Raw genomic sequence first — 22302 nt, forward strand, 5'->3', positions numbered from 1 at the left:
TCCTACTTCATGCCAGCTTTATGATTAACAGGGCTTCAGACGGTAACCTAGCAACCTGAAGAACTAACCCAGATTGAGTACCTGGGATGTGCCAGGAACTGTGGTTAGTGCTTGACATTTTTACCTCATTTAATCCTCAAACAGCACTTCAAAGTATGTCTTATTAGCCCTTGTTTGCCATTGAAGAAAGTAAAGCTCACCGAAGTTAAATTAATTGTCCAGGGTTACACAACTAACAGGTGTCAAGCCCAGATTCAAATCCAAGTCTGGATGACTTTAAAACTCATGCTCCTTCCACTATATTCCTACTAGTACTGATATTACAGTCAGTCAATAAATGAAAATAATGTTAAATCTCATTAATTTTTATGACTTTCTGCTGCTTATAGAAAGCAATGCTTAATGCAAGTTTATTTTGCTTACTTTTTCTTTCTTTCTTTTATCTTTTTTGTTCTAATCCTTTTGGCTTAATTCCCAGGGGTGAGGTGGTGGAGGCTGAGTAGTAGATGGTAGTGTGGTTTGGGCTCTGCCTGTTAAGTTTGGCATTTTGGAACTTGCAGAAGGGTAAGCCTTCAATACCAAACTGTTAGTAGGAACCCGATTCATCAAAGTCTCGGGGCTACTGGGATTTGAGGTCCATTGGGAAACCTCAGTGCAGCCCTGCCCATCTGCTCTTCTCTGGGAGAGTAGGTGCTCATTCCTCAGCTAAATGGTGAACAGCCAAGAGTCAGATTTCCACATTGTGAAGTCAGGCAAATGTGCTCCCCACTGTGATGCTCTATTACACACCAAGGGGTGACCCTGGTAACAGATGCAGGCACCCGGCCTTTGTATTGCTCCTGTGTCTCTGACTTGTTGCCTGGTATGGCATCGTGGGTTGTGGGCCAAGGTGTTTGTAGGAGAGGGCGAGGGAGAGAGAGAGAAATACTGCACCTTTCATTCTCTGCATCATCAGTTCATCCTCTTGGGGAGGGTAACACGTGATGCAAGCTCCTAGACCAAGAAGTCTAAGAAGGTTTTATGTAGTTTTAAGGTCTCTTTCCTCTATTCTTAAAAGCCCCTGAAGTCCCTCTCTAAAACTTTGCAGTATTTGATTTTCATAACAAATTTTTACCTGGTGATAAAGAGTATGCCATGGGTTGATCAACAATGATTTTCTTCAAGTTAATAAGAATACCAGGCTCCAGAGAACACCAAGAAAGTCCTTCTGCTCCTAAGATACCGACAAAACAGGTGATGCCTGGAGGAAATCTCAGTGCCTTCCCCAGGAAGACAGAAGCAGATTTGTTTCAGCCTTGAAGAGAGGATTGACAATAATTAGCCCAAAATATTTGAATGTGTGTACTGCACATCAATGGTTCCTTTGTCTCTGTCATGTCAGGAAGCCATTCCCAAGGCATCAGGAGTGTCACTTCTCATTTTATGCATTAATTTCAATCCCCATTTATTCATTTCTTCTAATCAGCTGTCAAGGACTCCAGTCACAATTCGAACACCAGTTTTATTCATAGTATGTTCTTTTTTCCTCCCAGAAATGGTGACTTGGGCTGCATTATTTCTGAAAACAAAAATGGTTGTTCTGAAGTACTCTAATGGACTGTTTAAAAACTACTCTTAATTTAGAAGTTACTTAAAGCTAGGAAGACTCTATTTTGGTAGAACAGTTACAAGCAAAGAGTAATTCAGCTACTCAGCTAATTATCATGTCCACTGTGGACCTTCATGTATTGTCTGTCTTATAAACCTTCAAGGTTTTTCATCTTTTATCACAGTCTTCTCCGAAATGCATTTCTATTAGTGGAATGGTAAAACTCATCTCTAAAGGGCCCAATAAAACCAAACTATTGGTTTGGCTCACCTGGAACAAAATCTGAGTGAAAGAGGATTTTAGAGGCTTTCCACCTTTCCGTCTTTTCTCTTTCTGTAAGCAAATATCTACTCATATATCTAAGAAACAATTCTATAAAACGTGAGCAGCAGAAAATATTGCTGTCCATTGGATTTTTATGTTCCCAAAATATTTGAGTGCTACAAAACAGTATGCCCTTTTTATTGCATGAATCAATCAGATTCAGAATGCTTGGAAGAAGAAGAAAATCTTGCAACGTGTTGTACATGGTGGTTTAGTGGGGGGAATTCCCAGTGATGTATGCAGTGGTCAGTTCAGAACAATCTATGGAAATTCTGTAACAGGAGAGGTACCAGAAGGAGCAGGACAAGCTGAAAGAAGAGTGGGAAAAGGCCCAAAAGGAGGTGGAAGAGGAAGAACGCAGATACTATGAGGAGGTAGGAAATTCCCAAGGAGGAATTTGACCTTGTCGTCCCAATTCCTCAAAGTTTAGCAACACTCTCTGTGTCTGTGGCATGCAGATGCATGTGGCTGTGGTTGTTTACTGACAGCAGAATCCTATCAACCTCTTTAAAATAGTCATGTCATGTAGGTTCTAAAAGACCACAATTCCCAGCAAATACAGTTTGTGGTAAGGGTGTGTTGAGTCACAGTCAAGGGAGATGATACAATTACATCTGTTCTCTAGTCCGTGAGTCAGATTCTTGATTGATCTTAGAGAGGTGACATGAAAGAATCAGTTGCATTCATTTGTGTGTTTGTTTGCTGTTTGCTACTAGTGAATTAATTTTATGATGATAATTTTGATACTAAGGCTGAATGAATGCATTTACTATAGAGCACTAAAGAGATTTGAAGGAGAAGAGAATTTTGTTTAGGTTCATTTTGTTTTTTAAATGAATAAGCCAGAACACATTAGACAATTTAAAGCGGGCTGCATTTTATGCATATTATCTACAATTTGTTCATAATTAATATTGTTGTGAATTTTATATCCAACAATACGTTTTGTGCATAATTGTATCCCTAATAGCATTTCTAATTAGGCTTCTTGCATCCTTCTAATTAATTTGCAAAGACTTTGTTTTTCGAAATTAAATGTTAATTTCTAAATTATTGCATATGGAGAGTATTATATGATTTGCATGCTTTTGGAAAATAAGACTTTTTAAAATGCCCTGCTTGTTTGCACATATTCTGATTTTTTTCTAAATGCCTTAATGACATTTTTCTCTTGACAAATGTGATTTTTATTTTTCCCCCTTTCATTGATTTCTGTCCTTCCCCTTAGGAGCGTAAGATAATTGAAGACACTGTGGTTCCATTTACTATTTCTTCAAGTTCCGCTGACCAGCTGTCTACCTCCTCCTCCGTGACTGAAGGCAGTGGGGCAATGGTGAGACCACAGATTAAAAGCAATTTGTAAAATAAATAAACCTAAATAGAAGTACAAAACCCCAAGACCAGGGTCACCCACCAGACTCAATAGTTTAAATCCAAGACTAGCTAGTCCCCTAGAATCACGTCAGCTGCTATGTGGCTGTGGTACCCCATTGTTCCATCACTGCTACAGCCAAACTCTAGAGTCATTTCCTGGGGAGTGGTAAAGTCATTACCCCAGAAAGATCTTTCCCAGTAGGCTGGCAGCCAAAGTCTCTCCACACCTGGCTGGCAAGATCTCAATTAGTGAAGTCATGTTCTGGATTATTATTCTCATAGCCCAGTTCCCAGATCATTCATTCATTCAATAGACATTTATTCCCCTCTGCCATACCATACATTCCTTTCCATTGTTTGGCAGCAGCAGAGATGTCAGTAATACGTTCTCCACCAGCGTCCGTGAAAATTGCTTCTAACCCCCGACATTCCACAAGACGTGTAGTCCCAGCTACCTGGGAGGCTAAGGCAGAAGGATTCCTTGAGCCCAGGGAGTAAAGACGGCAGTGATCATGATCTTGCCATTGTACCACTGTACTCCAGCCTGGCTGAGAGAACAAGACCCTGTCTCTAAAGGAAAAAAACAAAACAAAACAAAACAAAACTAGCCAATACATGCTGGGCTTAACATTTAGGTATAGGTGGATGCAACAAACCACCATTGTACATGTTTATCTTCAAACCTGCGTATCCTGCATATGTACCCTGAAACTTAAAAACAAAACAAAAAACCCTAAATAAATAAATAAAATGAACTTATGTAGGGCAGCACTAAAAACAGACAAACAAAAATCACAAGAAATTTACGTGTTGTCTTTGAAGGCCAGAGAGAGCCTAAAGGATCTGGTCTGCCTCCACATCCCCCAGATAAGGTCATAGAAGATGGAAGTATCAGGCAGAAGTTATATCAAGACCTGGATAGTCCATACTTCACATAAAAGAAAATAACCTGTGGATGTGGATGCCAGAAAACCATTTGTCCTGAAATGAGCAGCCCTATCACTGTTTTATTTTGAAAGAGGGATTTTCTAATCAATTCCCTTTTGTGATAACTTTCAAAAGAGATTCAGATTATACATTTACTCCAAATAGTTGGAAATCAGTTGCTATTCAGTCAATTTGGACAACTGTTCTTTAAATTATAGGCAACATGATTGAAAAATACTTCCGATATCCCTGGCCAGAGATAAGTGTTATACAATGTGTTTAAAATGTATACTTAAGATTATCCTTTCCTCCTTAGAATAAGATAGACCTGGAAAACTGTCAAGATGAAAAACAAGACAGAAGATGGAAGAAATCATTCCAGGGAGACGACAATGACTTATTGCTGAAGACTAGGGAAAGTGATCGACTGGAGGAGAAGGGCAGGTATGAGTCCAGCTCAGGCCGTCCATGAAAATGTACAAAGCTGGGCCCTGCTCATGTGCTCCCAGGAAGGGTACTCATTGCTGATGCAAATTATATTCAGCTTTGAAATGAATGTTCCAATGACACATTACATATTGCTTGGACATATTGTAATAGTTCTAAAATCAGTGTCCTTATGCTCTTGAATATAAATAGCCTTCTTTTTTTTCTCCTTTTTTTTTTTTTCCTGAGACGGAGTCTTACTCTGTCATCCAGGCTGGAGTGCAATGGCATGACCTTGGCTCACTGCAGCTGCCACCACCCAGGTTCAAGTGAGTCTCCTGCCTCAGCCTGCTGAGTAGCTGGGACTACAGGCATGTGCCATCATGCCCGGCTAATTTTCGTATTTTTAGTAGAGACAAGATTTCACCATGTTGATCAGACTGGTCCCGAACTCGTTACCTCAGGTGATCCACTTGCCTCCGCTTCCCAAAGTGCTGGGATTACAGGCATGAGCCACCATGCCTGGCCTAAATAGCCTTATTTTAAAATAGACAAACTCTCTTTTAAACAAAAGGGGACAGTATCAGTCCTCAAAGGAGTATGTTGTCAATTCAAAGCCCCAAACCTAAATATTACTCACTTGAAATGATGAATGTGTCTGGAGCGACAGAAACTGAAATGAGACCCTGGGGTCCCACCACTGTGGTTTCACTGTGGACCTGCACTTGGCCATTATTATCTTCTGAGCTGTTAGAAACCATGTTTACCCTGGTGATACTATAAAGGATAACCAACTAATCAACTGGTTGTGGGTAGTCACCCCACCCATGGGCTCTACTGTGTTCCATGGGAGATCAGAAAAGGACAGCTAGAGACCCCTGGAGCACTCAAAATGAGCTCAGACTGGAGCAGACTCTGGTTGTGGCTGTGGGTTGTAATGGGCTTATTGATGCCACCCCACCCCACCCCTTACCTAGAAGGGACCCACAGAAAGCCCAAGAAGCTGGCAGTGCTCTGCCACTAACAAGTTCTTCATGGGAAAGATGTTTGCCTCTAGGAGTCTGAGATACCAGGTAGGTATTGGCAAGAGTGCATGCCTGTGCACACAAACAGCATCCCAGAGGGATCTGAAGGCATGAAAGGCTAAGTGTCATTTTCAAAGACCGGCCAACTTGAAAGATGGGCTGGGAACAGAGCTCTCCTGGTGGGGTTTTGCTCTGAGAATTCTCCTATGCTCATCAGCTAGAAGACTGGTTAAATTGTCCGCTACAGGTGCTCAGGGCTGTGTCCAGCAACTGCAGAGCCCTTGGAAGACTTTCCAGTTTACACTCTTTAAAGGGACTTTCCAGTTTTATGCAATGAAAACCACTAGTCAGGAAGAGCTGAATGGTGCTGATAAGCTGTTTACGTGAATTTTTGCCATATCTACAGACAGGCATTTTACATGAATTTTAGCTAGTTCTCCAGACTGTGCCTGTTGTCACCAGAAAAACTTTCATCTACTTCTTCTCTTCATTCTTTGCACATAGATGCCACCGAAAGACTAGTGAGTTACCATGGTCTTCAAAGATTCCATGTGGCCAAATGATTTTTGCAATAAGTCCTCTCTTGCGAACATCAGGGGATTCTAGTTAGCTCTGGCATTCCTTGAAATTATGAGAATGAAGACCTTTGTGGACAGAGGAGACATCAGAAATGATAGTCTGTTGAGCTTGTTGAATGGATGGATGATAGAAATTTGTTGTACTTTATCATTTTCAATCTATTTTAAAATAGAAAGAATAAACAGTCTCATCTCTTTTTTTATATTGTAATTGGTACTTCCATCCTTTAAGTTATAGGACCAATAAGTTGGATTCAGTTGCTTTTTTCCCTGCTCTGAGGTATACCTCTTTATTTAACAGCCTAACTCAAGGGGCCTTGGTTCATTCTGGGAACCCTGTATCGAAAGGAGTCCATGAAGACCATCAGCTGGATACTGAGGCTGGGGCCCCACACTGTGGGACGAACCCACAGCTCGCTCAGGGTAAGAATGGAGAAGGCCAGTTTCATTCAATGTTTAAATTGTTGTAAGACCCCCAGATTGTCCAGAAAGATATGACCTCTGCTGGCTGCAGGCGTCTCTCTAAGGGCCCTGGACTTCTAGCTTAGGCCCAATGTATAGTGAATAAATTCCCACCACCATGTGCCCAGACTCTATAGGAACTTGCTGGGGACTCAGTGAGACCTAGAGGGTATTAGCACTTTAAAAAAATTTTAACTTTACAGAAAACCTTTGACCTTCATAAGTAGTACCTTCTGAGACTTCCTCAAATTTGCACTTCCACCTTTGGATATAATCTCCCCAATTAAATGGTTGTGGGGGAATGGAATCCCCAAAGCTGGGTGAGATACGGGTGCTGGAATGTTGGGAAGGTTCCATCAGCTCCCATTGCCATTTCACCCTCATTCCCACCTGTGGCTCCTGGCTCACCACGAGAAGATTCAAATGTATTCCTCACCAAAATGATCAAATTCTACATGCCAAGGGTCTTCAGGATCATTCATATATCTATGAATGAAACTTCAAATGTTGAATTACATAAAGAGGAGGAGTGAGCTAAGAGGATGAAAGAGCGACCCTAGTAAATGTGTTTATTGCCAAAGCAAATCTGGCTGACCAAATAAACATTTTTAATGGTGGAATTAATGAATTTTACCTTACATTTTTTGGCCTGTTATCTATACATATATTTACCTGGGTTGATTATAATACATAAGCATAGATTTGTGTGTGTTCCCAAACAGAGATATCCAGCAAGCTGAATACCACTCAGGTGCCGCATGGAGTTAAACCACGTCACAGTTGGTGTGATCCATGGGTCAGAGAAAGCAATGGCTATTCACTGTGTTTTAGAAATTATGTTCCAAGTTACAATTGCATCTGCCTAGATTTGCTTTCTTTCATGTATAGGAAGTCAGTTTTTTAAAATACTCTTTTATGACATCAGAAATCAGCCAGCAGAAAGGGCATGGTTGCTGACCTCCTTTGTTGCCAGAACTAAATCACGATACAGCAATTTAAGTGGCTTCTCTAACCACCATATGCCCATGACCTGGATGAAATTGCTATGAAATCTCAACAGGCATTAGCACTTTTAAAGAAATGTGACTTACTAGGAAGTAAAGTGATTTTACTGTGTACTACATTTACGTTCTTTAATTGACCTCAGATCCATCCCAGAATCAGCAGGTATTAAATCCAATGCACAGTGCAGAAGACGTGAAGCCAAAAACTCTCCCACTGGATAAAAGCATTAACCATCAGATTGAGTCTCCCGGTGAAAGACGAAAGTGAGTAACCAGACAAGATGGCTGTGGGATTCCTTTTTTTGAAAAATGTATTTACTTAGAAGGGTGAAGAATGAAAAATGTGAGATGGCAAGATGACAGCAGCATGTTTGTGCTTTCTCTCCATTAAATCTCGTTGACAAGACAGTCAATATGAATGGAAGTTTGGAACAGTCTTCCTGGCAAGTAAATATGTGCTCTGAATTTATTGAGTTGTAACAGGCAAAGTTATGTTGTTAGCCCACAAATTTAAACCTTGGAAAGGATGTGCAGGCCTGTTGTGTTTGTAATTCATTTGAGTTACATTGCCTCAGAGCCTGTGGACAGAGTTTCATTCAAGGAAAAAAAATGTTATTCTCTCATTATGCTCTCCCATAAGGTAACTACTTGGGCTGTATTTTAATATTGTAAGAAAGTATTTTTGACAATAATAGTTTCTATCATGTTTGAACCGTTTCAATATAATTGGCACTCTGTTGAAGAGTTTACATTTATTTTTTCTCTCCTCTTCTTTTCATACATTAACTCACTGAATCCTTCCAATGACGTTATATGAGATTGTTCCTGCCATTTTCCAGGTGATGAAATTGAGGCTCAGGGAAGCTAAATAATTATCCAAATTATTTAACTGATTAAGTAGTAGAGAAATTCACAATGAACTCTCAGTTTCACAGTTAAGATCATATTTGAGCCAGAGATACCTTATAATCAAAAATTTTTAAATGTTAACACTTACGGTACTATAACCAATCATTCTACCTAGAGCCAGACCACCTACATTCAGATTTTGACTCGGCTACTTGCCTACATTGGACCTTGAGCAAATTACTCAATTTTTCTTTGCCTCATTTATAAAATGGGAATGACAATAGTCTCTAGCTCATAGGGTTTTGTGCCTGGCTAATAGTAAGTGTAGGTGATGATGATAAGTTGTTTTATAAGAGAAAATATTGCCTTATTTTTCCTGTTACATTTTCCTTTTTCTCGATGCAGTATTTGAACCATGTCCTCTGTTTCTCTTCTGTCTATCCAGTATCATTTCTATTTGTCTATATGACACTCAGAATCCATAGAAGCTAAAATTACCTGGAAATAATCACTGTTGTTATTGATTATTGCAGTGTTGTTTAATCTCTTTTTTAAGCATTGGTACATGAAGCTGTGATATTTGGAGAAGACCAGCTTTCCCTTGGGAGGGAGGTTTGGGTGGGAAGTGGGATCAGGGAGTTACGCTGAAAGCGGAAGACACATAGACTCACGCTCTGTTCACTTCTGTGTTGGTAGATTTCTTTCCCTTGTTCTTTTCTGTGTTCTACCCCTTTTCTTTTCAAACGATACTAACTTTTAAAAGCAAGAACCCAGAACTGATGGCTTAATTACAGGCAGGGCTCACATACAACCATTCTGGTAGCTTCTAGCTGGGGGTCATTCTGACTTTGTTGATGCCCACAACCTATCAGTTGTGACATGTTTTGAACATCATCCTTCATCACACGCATCCGTAATGAATTTGTCGATAGGGGAAGTCACTGAAAATAGCTCCTTTAAGGTCTGTCCTTGATCTCTGGGCTCTCCTTGAAGATCTCCCTTGTATCCCTCCTCATCTTTCCCCTTTCACTGTGTCCATCATTTTTTTCCTTTTTTTTTTGAGACGGAGTCTTACTCTATTGCCCAGCCTGGAGTGCTATGGCACGCTCTCGGCTCACTGCAGCCTCCACCTCCCGGGTTCAAGCAATTCTCCTGCCTCAGCCTCCCAAGTAGCTGGGATTACAGGTGTGTACCACCAAGCCCGGCTAATTTTTGTATTTTTAAGTAGAGACCGGGTTTCACCATGTTGGTCAGGCTGGTCTTGAACCCCTGACCTCGTGATCTGCCTGCCTCAGCCTCCCAAAGTGCTGGGATTACAGGCGTGAGCCACCTCCCCCAGCTCCATCATTTTTATATCTAATTAGCATGCCAAAGCAGTTTGGTGAGCAACTCAAAAAACAACCCGGCAATTTTAGCTAAAAAGAAAGTAACTAAAAATAAAGATTATAAAAACATTCTGCCTTTTCTGTTCAACAATGCCAGCGTGCCCACTTGGTTTTGGTTTGATGTAGATAATGCATGTACAATTCTTGCTAGACATTGTTACTATTTTTGTTCATTAAAAAAAAAAAAAATACTGCCAGGAAGCTTTGCGGTCTTTGATTTGGTTGTCACGAACTTTTTTTTCCCTGCTAATCTAAAATGTCTTCTTTCTTTAATGGAGTTTGGCTTCTCTTTACTTGTCATAATTTTTGACTCCTTTACCATATTGCAGGAAAAGTCCCCGAGAGAACTTCCAGGCTGGGCCTTTCTCTCCCTGTTCTCCCACCCCTCCTGGTCAGTCACCAAACAGGTACAAGAGGTCAGCAGGCCTTTCTGAGGCTGCTTTGTTGTGACTTGAGCTTGCCAAGCATCATTTCAACTGAATTAGTGCTTGCCAAATGATTTTGAGGGATGTGTCTATCGTCATCTCTTCCTATACACACACAGAGGCAGAAGGAAAGAGAACATTCTCCATCTGCCTGCAGATTTATCAACTGCAGTAGAAAAATTCAGGCCTGTGACATTGGTGCCACTATGGCCATAGGGCTTTAATTACATTGTGTGGAACCTCCAATCTAATAATAAAATCCACCAGACAATCGCCGGGCTCCAAAACTGGCGCCTTTCCCTCCAAAAGGGCTCGGCCTTTCTCGGCAGGATCCGCTGTTGGCTCTTACAGAGAACCAGGCAGAGGCTGACACACGAAACTTTATCCTTCTAACCTACTCCAGCTCTCTAATGATGACTTCTGGTCATTAAGTGGGCCCCATGATATTTTTAAAAGCTGCCCAAATTCCCATTCCCTAGAGAGACAAATTACTAAGTGCTCAGAGATTTTCTTTGATGTAGAAATTTCATTTAACTACTGGATAAGAGGGAAATCCTAATAAATAGCATTTGATTGGGGCAACACTTCCTCTTTTCTACTCTCTTCCTTTCTGTTTCTCCTGTCCCTCTGTACCCTTCTGGTTTTCAAATAATATTGCATATTTTTACATTCCTTGTATAATTCCAAGAGTTTCTCAGACACTAGGCATCATTGCTATGTGATCTTAGTTGTATAAAAGCTGCCTTTCAGAGGACAGATGTCTAGTTTCAGATGGGTTGCTGATGGTGTCCTTTCACCTGGTGGTGTTCTGCTGATTTGGTTCCAGTCCATTGCTGGCACTGTACTGGAGGCTTCAGGGGTACAGAGAGGAAGTAGATGCAGTCCTGCCCACAAGAGGCTTACAGTTTAGAGAGAAGGCAAGTGCCTTCATTCACAGAATGTTTGCACTGGTAGAAATTGTAGACATAATCTGGTCCAATCCTTTCATATTAAAATGTGAAAGAGAAACCCAAAGTGAGTTTATGAAACAAAATCCGAGAACTTGGTGATAGAGTAGACATTAGATCTTACCCCTCTGGGCCTTCTGCCTAGTCTGCTGTATCACAGGTGATTATTTTCAAACAGAAATATTGTTTTCTTAATAAGTAAAAAGAAATGCTGTAGTAGACCAGCGAACCACTTAAGGGAAATTTAAAAACAACATTGAAACCTCAGTAAAGCAAAACTCAGTTATCTTTTAAGACTTATAAAAAAGTATGATAAATATATGGAATCATTCTGAGGCATTTGAATAGACTACAACACAAACTTCTCGAAACAAATAACTTAAACACACATACCAGATTCAGTACCACAGTGGAGACCCAGTATATTTAGTCTAGCAGTTGTTTACCATTTATATCTAATGTTTGATCTCCTATTCATCATCAGTTCTGTAATCCTCATTTCATTCATGATATAGGCATCTTAAAAAATCCATATTTTTCTTGTGCAGCAGCCATACTAATCTGAAGCATTCCATATTTTTTCTAAATTCATAGCTTTATTTTTGCATGAGGCTACATGTCTGTGTGTTTGACCAGGTATTCTAAACTGAAGTTTTTATTGTTACATATGTTTTTAAACCTAGGTCTATAAGTGGAAAGAAGCTGTGCTCCTCCTGTGGGCTTCCTTTGGGTAAAGGAGCTGCGATGATCATCGAGACCCTCAATCTCTATTTTCACATCCAGTGTTTCAGGGTACGCACTTACTGCTCTTGTCTCCACACACAACTTCGTGATGTCTTTTGGCATCAGTCCGTGCTGAGAAATGCCTCTTGGAAATTCTGGAGGGCTTTGTCTGTGAGGCCTCCCTGTCTAGGTTGTATAGATTTGTGGTTGGATTTCGTCCTTCAGAATGAAGCTCTCCTATCACAAATCCCTCTGGGATGTCAGATTAGAAGAAGCAGAACAGATTTGTGCGACTTGTTCTTACAGTTTTTGTTGCTAAAGAACACAGAAGTATATGTTCTTTATATGTTTCCTAAACTCTTATGACTTAATGTGAAAGGGTTTTAGTCTTTGACCTAGTGGAAAATCGTCTGTCAATTAAGTAGCTAGAAAATTGTAGGTCTCAGAATGAATACGTCTGTAATCTTAGATTAAACATCACTTCCTCGAAAAAGCTGCCTCACCCAGTCAGACTAAGGTGCCTTTGTTATAGGTCCTTAGAGAACCTTTCTTGGTCCTTATTACTGATTATTGAATTATTTAAATATCATCTCCTCTAATAAACTTAAACTCCTTAAGGGCAGGGACCATGTCTGTCTTGGTTACCACTTGTTCTACCTAGAAGAGTAGGTGTCAATAATATTTTTAGGTGAATGAATTGGTGAATAAACTGAAAATGAGGAGGCCTAGATTCTAGTCCCAGATTCCTGGTAATAAGTAGGTAAGCTAACCAATTATACCTGATTTATTCTGAAATTTATAAGCTGGACTGTATCAGCATATCCTGTTTTTATTTTCCACTCACAGACACATCTCAAATTAATATATAATTTTTGAAGGTGAACCCTCTATCTCTGAGGAGGAGTCATTTCTTGGTCTGCATAACATTGACATACTTTCTTTTTCCTTCTTGAATTTTCTCTTATTTCTTCTTGTTAGTTTCATTGGCTATAAAGTAAATTTGCCTGGGTTTAAAATAACTCCCATTTTGCCTATAAGCTAAGAGAAAGTCAGTGAAGTTGTCCCCAAATTACTAATTTAATAATACCAGTAATCACTTAAAAGCAAGATTTATCATAGGCAAAACACAACATAGATACTTATTTTAGATTTCATTTATCAAAAGCTTATTTTATTTCCATAGAGAACCATTCCACAAAGGGAAAGCAGAAGTACTCTTATTGTAAAAATTAACCTAGATAATGTGTGTCCTAAATTGTCTAGGGATGTTTTGAGGCCCAAGGAATATGCTTTTTAAGATTTGTAGTTATGCCAAGATAATATGTTTCAACACTGAATTCTGTTCTCAGAAACTTCATCAGGGCTAGAAATAAGCAAGGTGGTAAGGGCTCCTTGCAGATTCTCAAGGGTCAGGAGACTTGTCTTCTTAACTGTCAAGGCCTTTATTCTCTCTAATCATTCGCTTCCTGGAGCTGGCCCGACACTTTAAGGTACCTTACCTCTTGGATTTGTTCTCCACTCTTGCAATGTAGTGGCAGCTTGTAGCATAATTTGGATGAAGCCTTGCTCTGTCCCAGATGACCTTAGAGGATGAATTATGGGCTAGATCCTGGTCCCCCTGCAAGAAGCTGGCACCTAGACCAACTTCCACTGCCCTTCTGTACAAACATCTAAGTATATCCTACAGTCCCCTTCTGCACTCGCGTTGGCTTGGTGGAAAATCCCAGTGGATTTGTTGCTCTGAGTATCACTGCCTTTATTGTGGAAATACATAATGGAACAGCTATTTCCCAGAAATTTTGATCTGTAGAACTTAACAACAATGCTGGCAAGCCTTTAAAGATTATTGACGGACAAGTTTCAATGGATAATTCGTTGGCCATGTGTTTATTTAAAGCTACTATGGTTTAATTTGCTTAAAATGGTTCTTCCATTTTGATTGAGAAATGGTATATGATAAAAGTTAAGAGGCTAGGCTTTGGAGTCAACCTGCTACCACTTACCAGCTTCACAGCCTTGGGACAAGTCAACGAACCTCTCTGAATCAGTGTCCTTCTCCATAAAATGCAAGGAATTAAGGTAAAATGCTAACTGTATATTTGCTTTTGCTGTAAGTTGACACTGGTGCAGCATCTTACACATAATAGCTCCACAAATGTGGCGGTTGTAGAAGGGATTATTGTGCTATTCATATCAACAGTAACTAAGCATTATAAAGAAACAATTGCATATGCATCTTATAATGTCTGTTCTTTTTACCCTATAGTGTGGAATTTGTAAAGGCCAGCTTGGAGATGCAGTGAGTGGGACGGATGTTAGGATTCGAAATGGTCTTCTGAACTGTAATGATTGCTACATGCGATCCAGAAGTAAGTACTGGGGAGAATGCCTCATGATGATTGAGTGTAATCACATGTTTTCCATATGACCCAGTGTAGGAATTCAAATATTTTTCCCCCAGCTGTTGACACTCTTCTGAGAGAAGGGTTTCTTAACATCTAGGTTTTTAAAAAAGATAATGCAATATCCCTTTATTTACCTCTCATTTCTTCCTGGAAGTTACTGCTACCATGTGGACCAATTGTTTTTATCCTGAAGTACATCAGCACACCAGCAGGTAGAAACATTGCCTGAGCTCACCACAGAGATTTTGGTGCGATAGAAAGGAGATATAAGGTCTGTCAAACACTATGTCTTTTGAAGAGTGGCACCATTTGGGAATGGTTAAATGTGGACAGTGACGCTCCACTCTTTATCAGATCGAGCACCAAGTCATCAGTGTCTACACGCCCTACATTCAGAAGTTTCATTACATCATATGATTGTGTTCCCAACTGAATGGAACATTCCTTGAGAGACAACAATGATAGGTTCTACTTCTCTGTGGATTCTTCCGTACCTCCCATCTCTACAATACCTTAGTAATATATGCACTTAACAAATTATTTGCTGCCTTAGCAAGTGAGCAGCCTGCTGTCCCATCTTGCATCCTGGCCTCCTACTGTGGAAGGTTCATGTTAGTTTAGGGGGCACCAGGGGGTGCTATTGCCTAGCCACTGTTTAGAAAATCTGGAAATGGCCAGTGGCTTGCCTTGGAATGTTTCCTCATTCTCCATCATGAGTACAGTCCCTCTGGTGGGTCACCTAGACAGCAGAAGACCTTTTAGTGCAGAGTCATCAGTCAGAAACTCAAAAACAATTGGAGTGAAGATAGGGAGTGTGAAATTCAAGAATGACTATTTCTCAAAGTGAAGTCACATTTTTACTGTGTTTTTTTTACATGAATCTCAAATCTCTTCAAGATTGAAAACTTTAAGAATAAAAATGGAAGGTAATTTGTTTTATAGCTATAGATTTAGTAAATTCAGTTAAATGTATGCCTATTAATAAAATGATGGGAAATAAAAATTTAATCAAACCCAGGTAGTTTAGGTCTATAATAAATATTTGACTTGAGATCAAAACAGTTCCAACTTAAGAGCTGCTGCTATCAAACTGGACTATTTATATCTTGCATGATATATATGATATTAATTTTTATACATAGATTTTATATATTAAATATATAAATAGTATACCATAGATACACACAAATATGTATAATACATGTATAATAGGTAATAATTATGTACATATTCTTTAAACTGGACTTTTGCTTTTATATGCTAACAAGGAAAACTACACTCTTTTTCTCCCAGATTTTGATGTGATTTTTTTCTATCATCTTCTATAAATTATTATTTTTCTCAACCTCAATGAACCTCAGTGAACCAGCTGAATGTAATTTGTGGAACCAGAAGAGGGCACTGTTAGGTTGAAGGACTGCTCAGAAAGATTTGAAAAGTTCTGTAGATCTGAGTTTGTTTCATAATTTAAAGTGCTTGAAGGATGCCAACAGAACAAACCTGAACCTCCCTCTGGGTGACAGTGACCTCTTTTTCATCCACATTTTTTTTAAATTGAGCGGATTGTGTGATTCATTGTCATTTGTTTTGGAAGTTAGCCCTTTAATTCAAGGCCAGGTATTTTTCTCTTAAATATACAAATATAAAGGGCATTGACTGCTTTTAATTTCAAAACCTTGGAGTTCCTGTAATGAGCTGAAAAATAAGAAAGTGATTTGGAGGTAGGCGACGAAAAATGAATTTTTATTTATTTTATATTTTAAATCCAGTGTTTTACCAGGATTTTTTTTTTGAGAATTTAACATATAAAAGAAAACAAAAAGGCCCAATGTTTCTCTGCCTAGCTACTTCTATAGTCAGTCAATGAATAAATAAAAGTTATAGATGATATAAGGTTAGAAGAATTGAATTGTTCAGAAAGACACCAAATTAAAAGTGCAAATCTCCATTGTAATCCATTTCTAATCATTTATTGCAGTAGGGGCAGAATATATGTTTGTTCATGTGTATCCACACACTTGCACACATGTACACACAGACACATATATGTATAATGTATCTACCTGGATTTGTGTTGGTTTCTATTTCACAAAGGTGAGGATCATATAGTCACAGTGTTCTGTACTTGGTTTTTGTTGCTGTCATTTTGAACTTCATGATATATCTTGGCAATTTTTTCATACAATATGTTCTTTCTCCTTTTTCTTTTTAATGACCTTTAAATAGCTGCATACAATCCCAGTGTGTGGACTTATAATTTAAAACTAATTCTCTGTGAATGGACACTTTGGTGGTTTCCCATTTTTTAATATTATTTTTAAATGCTCCAGTGAACATCCTTGTGCATATATCTTGATGAATATTTCAAAACATCTCCATAGGATAAATTCTGAGCAGTGTCACAGCTGGCTTAAAAAGTCAGGTGCTTTTTAAATTTTCAGACATCTTGCCTAATTATCATTCAGAAAAGTACACTCTCCCTGCAAAATATATGAGAAACCCCCCCTTTTTCTCCTCTAAGCCTGTATCAACTCTGGATATCATCAAACGTTAAAAATTTCCACTCTGCTAGGTGGGGGGAAAAAACCTCATTGCTTTGATCTGTATTTCCGTAATTATGAGTTTGAACGTCTTTTCATATGTTTACTCACTATTTATATTTCCTTTTCTGGAAAGTACTTCCGTATCCCTTTGCCCATTCTTCTATTGGCACCTTATTTGTATGAGTTCTTTGCAAATTAAAGAAATTTGCCCTTTGTTATATTTGCCGCATGTTGTGGTTATTGGTTTTCCCACTCTGTGATTTATTTTCATACAAAAGATTTTCATTTTATGTAATTAAATATATGTATATTTAATACATATACAAGAAATATATATTTCTTTTTGGATTATAGGTTTCATAGGAAAACTCTCATTATTTCAAGTATATAAATACATTTAGCTGAGATTTCTTCTAGAAGTTTTTCTTTCTTCTTCACATGTAAATATGTCATAATCAGGATTGTATTTGGGGGTAAAAAATGAGGTAGATATCTGGCCTGATTTTTTTTTCCAATTAGCCAATTGTATGACTATCACTGAATGAATAATCCCTCTTTTTCTCACTAATTTGAAATGCCAACTTTCTCATAAACTAAGTTCCCATATATATTTAGGTCTATTTCTGGATATTTTATTATGTTTTATTAACCTATTTATTCTCCATTACTGAATGTTTTTAATTATTGTAGCTTCATAATATGTTTTAATATTGGATAATATTTTTTTTCCAAAATTTTCCTAACTCTTCTCCCATATTCATTTTTCCAGATAACGTTAGTATCTTTAGGCTAATTTTAATTAAGTTAACATGTGACAGACAGAATGACCAGCACATCTGAGAATACTGTTATTTCTTTGCTGGTGTCCTAAGAAATAAATATACTTTAGGAATGAATAGGTAGAGGGGATCATAATTTGGCTTGAGAAGTATAAATATGCTCAAATTGGCCAAATTTATCCAAGATGCAATAAAAGAGTCAGAATGGGAGGAAAATGGCTAAAAACCATTTTTCTTTCTTTTTTAAAAATTTGATTTAAATTGAGAAGAGTGGAGATGGATAGATGTGAAGGGTGGTTTACATAATAGGCATTCTAAGTGAAACAAAATAATTTCATTTTGTGGAATAATAAAACTTGGATATGTAATCCTATTTTCTCCAAGTAACTAGTCACATTTAAATGAAATTTTTCTCTTGAAGGGAAAAATAGCATACCAGCATATTAAAATGCAATTCCTAAAAGCAATGTAAACAGTTTTTAGGTTCATATGTAAATGGGAATGGAAGTGCAAAACAGATTACCTGTCACGCATCAAGCCGTCACATTTAACTTGTGCCATTTGTGTTTGGGTGTTGGATGACTGTGTCTTTGTACATGGTGTTCTGTTCCATCACTCACTCTCATGAAATGCCTTTAACGCAAACTCCCTGGGCTCTTTTCAAATGTTGCAATTGCTTCATCACAACTGTAGTGCCTAAAAAGGAGAAATCCTGTGAAGGCTTCAGCAGAAAATACGGAACCCAAACAATCCTTTCTAGATAGGATTGCCAGATAAAATATAAGATACCTAGTACAATTTTTTTTAACCAAGCTAAAGTTGAATTTCACATAAACAATGCATTTTTGAAGTATTTGTATGTCCCAGATATTGCATGCTCTGGATTTACCATAAGTATGTCCCAAATATCACATGGGATATGCTTATACCAAAAAATTCTGTGTTGTTTGGCTGAAATTATATTGTAGTGAGTGTTCTGTATTTATACTTGCTGAATCTAGCAATCCTATTTCTAGATCATATGTCAAATTACTATATTACAATATACTTACTCTTAGAGAAATCAAAATCTTAGGAAACTGAGAGAAAAAAGATCATTTTCTTGCTTATTTGCCCCAGAGGACAAGGTAGAAAACTTGATGGGGATCCTTTGGTTCAGGGGCAATCCACAGCATTTGTTCAAACTGGATTGCGCATTTGCTCAAACTGAATCACCTGGGCACCGCGTTACGTGGGTCTGGAACACAGCTCGAGTCCACATTGCTAACAAACTCCAGGTGATGTCAATACTGTTTGTCCTTGGACCACACTTGAGGTAACAGGATGGGACAAGTTTCCCATCCCCGGGAAGAGGAGACTTTGGTAAAGGCAGTTGCTTATTGGGGAGGTTTTAAAATGTCTGAAGCGAGAAATGTTGCCTAATCATTCTTGTTTTTTGTTGTTGTTGTTTGTTTTAATCACAGGTGCCGGGCAGCCTACAACATTGTGACATGGTTTTCAAGCTTCCGGATCACTCACCATTTCTTTATTGAGAGTGTCCCCTGGCGATTGCTTAACCAAATCCCAAGTTCAGGGGCTTCTCAGCATTTCCCTAATTTCTGAAAGGCTCTTCTAAAAGGTGGTATCTGTTCTTTGGTAGCACAGTGTTTGTGTTTTTCCTGTTTTTCGTTTTGGGATTTTTTTTTTTTTTTTGCATTTGCACAGTATACACAAAATAATATTGGGTTGTAATGATCCTGAATAGCTCAAAAAAAGGTTTTAGCATGGTCAAACAGGCTTACAGTTTAAAATGTGTTATTCTCTTCTTTGGGAATTAGCTAAATGATGCAATAAACCTGTTTTGTTTTAGAATTTCTAGGAATTAAACACTTTATGTTTACAGAATTGAGCTGCAGAAAGTGCAAGACATGCCAATTTGAGACACACGGTCTTCTAAGACCGAAGGATAAATTTATTGCATTTCAGAAACTGAACATCACAGCAAGCTCTATCTCTGAGCTATAATTTGTTTTTAATGCAAAGACACTAGTTTGATAATATATACTGTAATCCTGAAACATTTGTGTTACTTACCTTTTGAGGTAGAAATTATACCAATAAATTATTGCACCGTTAGTATTAGATTTTGTGTACCTTGGAAATTATGTCATTAATATAGGCTGGTTCATCAAATAAAGCAAAACCTTGCAATATCAGCTAGATTTACACTCCGGGACATTGCCCAAAGGTAGGAAGAAAGCAGAGGGAAATACTTCAGTCATCATTTCCAAAGTTATCAAAATCTGTGAGGAAGTTTAATCTTCCAAAGAGTCAATGTCAGCCAGCAGGCCCCTGTTGTCTGCTTCTCTCAAGGCACTAGATTAAGAGTCTTCAATAAGAGACTTAACATGAGGCATATGGAAGATAAGGCATCGAGATAAGTTCATCATTAGGTGTGAGCACTGCTCACCCTTGCTGGCAAGTTTGCCTTGAGGGCCTGAAGCACAGGTGCCCAAAGAAAAGCATTAATTCCATCCTAATAGAGTCCACGTGGCCTACGATGTCGTCAGCCACTGGTCTATGATCAGCAAGAGCCTACAGCACAGACTGTGCCCTGCCCACTTCAATGAATACCTACTCTCCTCCATTCTCCACCACTTTCTTTACTATCAAGAACTCCGGACCTTGCCCATGGAGAAGTTTAGAGAGGAACTCTTGTGGAGAGCTGGTTTATTTTCTGCCCTGTGTGATGAGTTTCAGCTGGCCAAGAAAGGAGTCAAGTTATTAGAAAGCATCACAATGTAGATCTCCAGGCTGGTTTTTTGTTTTGAAGATTGGGGAAAGGGGGACTATTTATTCTGCCTTAAATCAATGGCAAATAAGTCAAGATGACATTTTGTGAATGTAGACTATGGATACACTCCTAATAGATTAATGTAGTCATAAAAGGAGGTCAAGTAGATGTTTTTCTGTTATGTAAGCAATAATTTTTTCTGTATTACTGAGTATGGCTAGCGATTATTTATTTACATGCTAGATGGGTTCTTTGCATGTGGGTTCCATATAGGTGCAGAAATTTCCTCAGCCACTGGAGGGATTTCAACCATATTTGTCATTTGGATGAGCTATTACTAGATTGAAATCTACACATCATTTCATTAAAAATTGTGCCTTAGAAAATGCAAAGCTGTTGCACATAGTGATAAATTATGGATGCAGTACATTGAAGAAAGATGAAGTCACTTCCAAGTTTCCAAGACTTCTCATGGAGGTGTTTGCTGTTTTACAGGAGAAAAAATAAAAATAAAAAAGAGGAAAAAAATTAAAAAGAAAAAAGTTTTGAAAATGTACAGATTAAGTCCAATATTTTGATTATCCACCTGCATGTTTTATTAAATATTTTGATAATGTGGATGTTTTACACTTTGCATGATATTAGCAGAGTACCACAAATAATGCACAAAACATGTACAATATGATCATTCATAACCGATTTTTATAGAATACTTTTTACATGTGCAACTCCATCTGTTATGTAAGGATTACATGAATATTGCACATTCTCTTCTGATTTCACAAACCCGTTTATACGTATTTCTTAGTGAGGTTCATTGTACATGTATTGAAGCTGGAATCAAGTCAAGAAAAATAAAGCCCCATTCTCCAACTGCAAAATGTGCTTTCCCATAATGAACACTAGTCACCAGCACAGAATAATCTCCAACATTTTCTAAATTCTAATTGCCAACTGTTTCTATTTATATTTGATTTATATTTCATTTGGAGTCTGTTACATGGCAGCTTAGGCAGACTAGATCTTGTTTTTTCCAATGCAGCATAATGAGTATGATCTATTTCTTTTCAAATAATCTTTGAGATCCCAGGGAAAAAAAAAATGCTCTGCTCCATTGAGCTATAATGTAAATGCGTTTAAAAAACAGATGGGGCAAGTGAGTGATTTATTGTTCCTGAGGAAGTATATCTGATTTTTTTTCTCATACTCCAAAACTAGTCTCTACTCTTTAATAAAAAAAAATGGGTAACTTTTTGTTTTTCACTAGTGAACTTGCCTGACATTTCCTTTCTATGTAGTGTTATTAATGCAATACATATTATAGTTATCTATACACAGTGTAAGATTTAACAGACTGAAACGATCCACCTCATATGTGAGTCCGTCCAAAAGATGTTACTGCTCTGGGTGGGCCAATGTTCTATTATCGGTTACACTAACTTTCAAGTATTTATTCTAAAATGCCTCTGAGAAACAGTAAAAAATAAACACAAAAAGTTGTCTAAAATGCAACAGCTTTTATAGTAAATGTACATTTATAAATAAAATACTCAAATCAACTTTGTATTCCATTAGTTATTTTTGGAGTGGTGGCAGTTGATTTGCTTACACGGGGAAGAATCAAGCTTTCTCTTATAGCTTTTGATCCAGGGTTACATAGACAGGTGATGGCAATGCTGTGTGTTTGCATGTACCTATTGATGCATAGTTGAGGTCAACTATTGAAGGCAAACCAAACTTACTGGTTGGTTATAGGGGTCACTGA

The 22302-nt window shown here is 38.2% G+C and overlaps 1 protein-coding gene across 8 annotated transcripts in view; it reads left to right on the forward strand.

Annotated features, from left to right (window-relative positions):
* The window catches only part of LIMCH1 (LIM and calponin homology domains 1), a 350623-nt gene extending 328527 nt beyond the window's left edge, over positions 1-22096 (forward strand). For 4 of the 8 annotated variants that reach the window (XM_064366648.1, XM_021675666.2, XM_021675668.2 and 1 more), the window contains 9 exons: positions 2194-2286; positions 3141-3245; positions 4530-4657; positions 6544-6665; positions 7852-7972; positions 10272-10349; positions 11998-12106; positions 14304-14406; positions 19228-22096. In XM_064366648.1, coding sequence (XP_064222718.1) covers positions 2194-2286; positions 3141-3245; positions 4530-4657; positions 6544-6665; positions 7852-7972; positions 10272-10349; positions 11998-12106; positions 14304-14406; positions 19228-19253 — 885 coding nt within the window. In that variant the 3' untranslated portion in view covers positions 19254-22096. Of the gene's footprint in view, positions 1-2193; positions 2287-3140; positions 3246-4529; positions 4658-6543; positions 6666-7851; positions 7973-10271; positions 10359-11997; positions 12107-14303; positions 14407-19227 lie in introns of all 8 variants that reach the window. The other 4 variants (XM_064366652.1, XM_012474933.2, XM_012474934.2 and 1 more) reach the window with 2 other exon arrangements.
* The last annotated feature ends 206 nt before the right edge of the window (positions 22097-22302 follow it).

The sequence above is a fragment of the Aotus nancymaae genome, unplaced genomic scaffold (genome assembly GCF_030222135.1).
Source record: "Aotus nancymaae isolate 86718 unplaced genomic scaffold, 86718_ANA_hifiasm-v0.15.2.pri h1tg000006l, whole genome shotgun sequence".
NCBI lineage: Eukaryota > Metazoa > Chordata > Mammalia > Primates > Aotidae > Aotus > Aotus nancymaae.